The sequence below is a fragment of the Wolffia australiana genome, chromosome 18 (genome assembly GCF_029677425.1).
Source record: "Wolffia australiana isolate 7733 chromosome 18, ASM2967742v1".
NCBI lineage: Eukaryota > Viridiplantae > Streptophyta > Magnoliopsida > Alismatales > Araceae > Wolffia > Wolffia australiana.
This window is the reverse complement of record NC_135852.1, coordinates 6,890,009-6,895,478: the sequence shown is the minus strand read 5'-3', so window position 1 is coordinate 6,895,478 and position 5,470 is coordinate 6,890,009. Positions and strand designations below refer to the sequence as shown.

General features: G+C 37.2%; 1 protein-coding gene and 1 non-coding gene across 2 annotated transcripts; both read right to left on the bottom strand.

Annotated features, from left to right (window-relative positions):
• Positions 1-2,428: 2,428 nt before the first annotated feature.
• On the bottom strand, positions 2,429-2,490 carry LOC144715395 (small nucleolar RNA snoR101). Its single transcript, XR_013584623.1, has one exon. It is a non-coding gene; the product is annotated as a small nucleolar RNA snoR101 (small nucleolar RNA).
• A 338-nt stretch (positions 2,491-2,828) lies between these two features.
• Positions 2,829-3,908, bottom strand: LOC144715261 (large ribosomal subunit protein P1-like). Its single transcript, XM_078590195.1, has 5 exons — positions 3,781-3,908; positions 3,601-3,685; positions 3,394-3,517; positions 3,083-3,174; positions 2,829-3,004 (listed from the first exon to the last, which is right to left on the bottom strand). Exons 2-5 carry the CDS (start codon positions 3,667-3,669, stop codon positions 2,951-2,953), a joined length of 339 nt encoding a protein of 112 aa, XP_078446321.1. The 5' UTR covers positions 3,670-3,685; positions 3,781-3,908; the 3' UTR covers positions 2,829-2,950.
• Between the last annotated feature and the right edge of the window lie 1,562 nt (positions 3,909-5,470).

Sequence of the window (5,470 nt, the reverse complement as noted above, 5' to 3'; positions counted from 1 at the left end):
GGTAAAATTTAACTCTTCTTAAAATGCTAAAACTTAAAGTAAACCCCCCCCCCCCCGCGCCCCCCTCCCAGCAGCCGCCCCCCCTCCACGCCGCCTGCGCCCCTCTCTCTCCAGCCCTCCTCCACCCGCGGCCCCCCCTCCTCCCCTGGCCACCACCACCCCTCGCCGCCGCCGGCCCCCCTCCCCGCCGCCCTCCACCCCCCGGTAGCCACCCTCTCCCCAGCCCTCTGCCTGCTGCCCACCACAAAAATCATTAGTGAACTTTTTGGTAAAAAATACTCTCTTTCTAGTTTCTCCACAAAAATGATTATGCATCACTCATTCAAATATTTGTTCAAGACCAGAGGGTGGAATTCAATCTATATATTATTATGTTTTTGTTGAGTCTATGAATAATAATATTCAGGATGTGAGCCTAAAGACAAGTAGTCACTACTGTACAATCCCGTCATAATTCAACTTTCGTTGCATATATCATCGGGCTTCATAATAAACATCACATGTGACATTAATTACTATTTATATAAATGACTTTTAAGCAATTTGGTTCCATCAGATTACTCAAAGGTTTCCCATCTTGATAAATATAATTATACTCAAAACACATTTATGCTGTTTTCCTATCAGTTTATTTCATCACTTCAAAAATTCTTAGACTATGGGATGAATTCTTTCGGTATAACCTTGGTCCACTTTTTGTTAGAATCAAAAATTTTATTTAGGATAGCAAAATAGCTCGTTTAGAATGTTAGCTCATTTGGAATAGTTCATTCATCTTATATAATTGAGAACATAATGCTTAGGTCATAAATTCTAAAAATCTAAAATCAACACTTGTATAAGTGCTAAAACCCAAAAACATAAAAATATCTTAAAATAATAGTAAGATAACAGTGTGCTGTTTAACAAACGATACATATATAGGATAATAATGCATAATTTTTCCATCTATCTATTGATATTTAACACAATACTGATTATTTTCTTCTTAGTAAAATGGGATACTAACAAAATAATATGATCCATAATTTTTTTATGAAACATTGTACAAATGGGTAGACATGGTCGTTCTGTTATTTTTGTGTGAATTTGTGCGAATTGTTCGTCCTGTTTGGTTTTCCGAACAGAACAAAAATAAATTTGAGCAGAACATCGCACAGACCCATGTGTGGTTCTTTTGTTAGCTTTGTGCAAATTTTTTCTAGTTTTGTGCAAATTAGTGCGAATGTGCGAACTTTGTGAATTTTAGTAACAGTACAAGGCCATGTGCGGTTCTTTTTTGCGAACTTTTTGTTTGATTAAAACGAACAGAACAGAACAATCATGTGTGCAAATGGGTAGCATCACCAAAAAAGGTTTGAAAATGGACTTTCAGGAGAATATTCAAATGAAATGATGCGTATGAAACTAATAAATCAATTATGAAATTAAAACAAGCAACCGGACGAATTATTTATAAAAGAACTGTACGAAATGTGAATTAGAACAAGCTGGAAGGCAGTCCAATCATAGATTTTGGTTGCATGTTTACTTTACTAACTGCACACGATATGTAATTTACTTCAAAGAGTATATTTAAATTTCTTTACTTTAACGATTTCAGGTATCCTTAGTGGGGAATTGGATGTTGCAATTGACGATATATCAACTGAAAAAACCCTATCTATTTGAAAATACTCCTACCACTAGATTTACCGCGGTTATCCCATCGAAAGAATTATTTAAATTGAATATTGTAGGGAACAGTGAATAAATGAATACGAGTGAAGATCATTTCACATTAAAGATATATCAGATTTAATAGATGTTTGAAGGGTAGAATTAGACATCAACATATTGCACTCGTAATCTTTGTGATTAAAACTTAACTCAGTACAGCTCTCAATCATGTTAATTATCTCTCCCAGAGAAGGATAAAGAAGAAAATAATGTCTCCGATAAATAGTTTCTTAAGACGAACATTCATTACAATAGTTACCAATGTTTTCCACTAAAGAGACTAAGCTTTTATAGAACTATAGTCGCTAAAGAAAGGAATGATAAACACCGAGTGTTGCATAGAGAAACTTAAGCAGACTTCAAAAAGAAATTCCTTCATGACATCTCGCATCCATCATGTCTTAATGATAGTTGTTTAGGCCTAATGTCATGATGTGAAATGGCTAAGCTAAACATACGACATTCTTTCTGGATATTCCCCGATTTTAACAAAATCAGCGTATACTGAAATGTTCTTTTCAAACCAATAAAGATTATGATCTTCTTTACATATTTCTTGCCACCTACTTATAATCCGAATACGATGCATGTTTGATTATAATCGGAGTCCACAAATGATGGATTATACGGATCTCTAAAAACTAGAACTTATCAAATATAACCATCAACACCAAATAAAAAAGAAGATTATCCGGTTCGGAAAGAAATGTGCATCAGCTTGTTGTGTCCACATAGAACTTACCTTAAAAGTTCAGAGATCAAGTGTAAGCCATCATTTGCACATATCCCCAAGATATCCACAAGTGAATTATTAACAACAAAGATAGCCATTTAGAAAGACCATATTCAATAAAAAATAGAACACAGAACGCAATCTATAAACTCGATCTACAGTAAGTCTAAACAGACAGTTCACAAACTATCTCGTCATTGAAAAGCTCAGGAGAAAAGGCAAAGATGTGGGTCGTATTTAAGTAACTTGCCAAGATTAATTTTCTCATAATACGCTTAAACAAATTACCATACTGATTTGGATTCATAACATGGAGAAAAAACAAGCTTTAGATGAGCGTATTATGAGGAATTGTGCCAAAAGTAAATGTACAGACTAAGAAAAATGCAGGCCTTTTCCATATCTTGGCAAATCTAAGCCGTCTACTCCGGGAGCATACATCTCATAAATAAAACACAAGGGCAAAAAAGAAAGAGGATCATATCTCTAGCCATAGCTCTAATCGAACAAGCTGAAACCCATGTCGTCGTCGCTCTCTTCCTTGGGCTCCTCCTTTTGAAATTACAAATTCATTTTAGTCACATATCCAAATTAAGAAAGATAAAAACCAATCGTAATACTTAATCGCACCTTCTTCTCTTCAACTGCTGCAGGCGTAGCAGCAGCGCCGGCGCTTGCGCCGCCTGCTGGGGCAGCAACAGTTACCGTAGCAGCTCCACCCCCTGCAGAGTAACCCCGGATTATAACCCAAAATTCAAAGCATTTATATACAATTGGTCTTTGCAATTGAAATGTGAAATTAATTCAACTAACTCTTAATTTCTAGAGTATAGTAAAAGCGTATTCACTGATCGTTTATTGTATGTTCTTCCCATTTCAAGATAGACTTAACGTTGATATGAAGACGATGAAACCTGGAAAGGGGAAGCGTATGGTCTAACCAGATCCAACGTTGGAGATGAGATCCTCAACGTTTCTTTTCTCCAGAAGTTTAGCAAAAAGGGATGGCCAGTAAGAATCAACCTTAACGTTGGCAGCCTTCACTAGGGTCGATATCTTCTCCGCCTGCCAAACGCATAACGATTTGATGAGCTGAATGATCCCCAAATGGGTTGACATTGAGATGATCACTTCAATCGAAACTATACCGTAACAGGAATGTGATCATCATGAAGAATCAGGGAAGCGTATGTGCAGGCAAGCTCCCCGGCAGACATCGTGACAGGAGTAGATCTAAAACCCAGAATTAAACAGCAATCAATGAAATCCTGCGAGTATAGATTCGATCTAAAGAGATGAACCTCGATGAAATCATTACATAAACTGACCTTTGATCGGAAGAACGAAGAGCGGCGCCGCTCGACTGCAGAGACTCTCTCTCTCGCTAAATCCTAGCAAAACTGCAACAAGTTATATGCCTGTTTAGCGGCTAGGGTTTCTCCGTTTGCAGTTTCCTCAGTTCGGATTCTTGAAGCGGGTAAGTTTGGACCGAAGTAAGATCCGAAGAAAAGTTTCTCCTTTCCTTTTTTTCAAATCCATTCTTACATGTGAAAATGGCCCAAAGCCATTCCTAGATGTCACCTTGTCATAGATTGTCTAGATGTTCAGTACTGACATTAGGAAGTTGCTTAGGGTTTGTCATTGTCATAATCACAAGATTGTGTGATGATGATGATCATGACTTTGTCTTTGTCATCATCCATATCACATGTGAAATTATAAGGGCGATCATGATGTTTCATCATCCTCTCATCATTCGCAGCGATGAGGACTAGAAGTTTGTGGCGGTAGGGACCAAGGCTGGTGGATGAAGGCATGTCCACTATGGAGAAGGAGAAATCTTCATAAGGATACCTGAATAATGCGGGGATGATGAGGATGGTGACAGCATGTGAAGAGCCTGACTGCTATGGCAGGATGTGGCAGCAATGGGAGTGGATTCATCCTTCCATTGACATTATCTTACCTTACGGAGCCAGTTTCACCATCATCATAGTCATTGATGAATGCTACGATGATCACCACTTCATCATCATCATCATTGTCATTGGCATCATCATCATCATCATTGTCATTGACATCATCATCATTGTCATTGGCATCATCATCATCATCATCATTGTCATTGACATCATCATCATCATTGTCATTGGCATCATCATCATCATCATTGTCATTGGCATCATCATCATTGTCCTTGGCATCATCATCATCGTCATCATCATCATCATCATCATTGTCATTGACATCATCATCATCATCAGCAGCAGCATCATCAGCATCATCATTGTCATTGACATAATCATCATCATCATCATTGTCATTGGCATCATCATCATCATCATTGTCATTGGCATCATCATCATCATTGTCATTGACATCATCATCATCATTGTCATTGGCATCATCATCATCATCATCATTGTCATTGGCATCATCATCATCATCATTGTCATTGACATCATCATCATCATTGTCATTGGCATCATCATCATCATCATCATTGTCATTGGCATCATCATCATCATCATTGTCATTGGCATCATCATCATCATCATCATCATCATCATCATCATCATCATCATCATCATCATTGTCATTAGTATCATTATTGTCATCGCCATCAACCTGGTGCAGACAAAGGAAAAGGGGCGACAACGAATCATTAGCATCTTTTCATCATTGTCGTCGGGGACAAGTGTGCCCCAGTAAATAGATGGAAGGACTAACTTCAGAATGGTGTTTCTCAATAGCAAGCCGATGCAAAATAACTCAAGACAATATACAAATCCGGAATTCATATATTTTCCATAAATATGAAGTCTACATTTTTCATCTTGTCTTTAATCATTTTGTCATCATCGTCGTCGTCGTCATTGTTACTTTTTCATAATAAAACATTTTTAAGATATCAAAATAAATTCTCTTAACAGATATATAAAGTGCATGTGGCAAAGTTGGAATTTAATTATTTTTCATACATTAGAAAAAAATGATTCATCAATATTCATGATACCT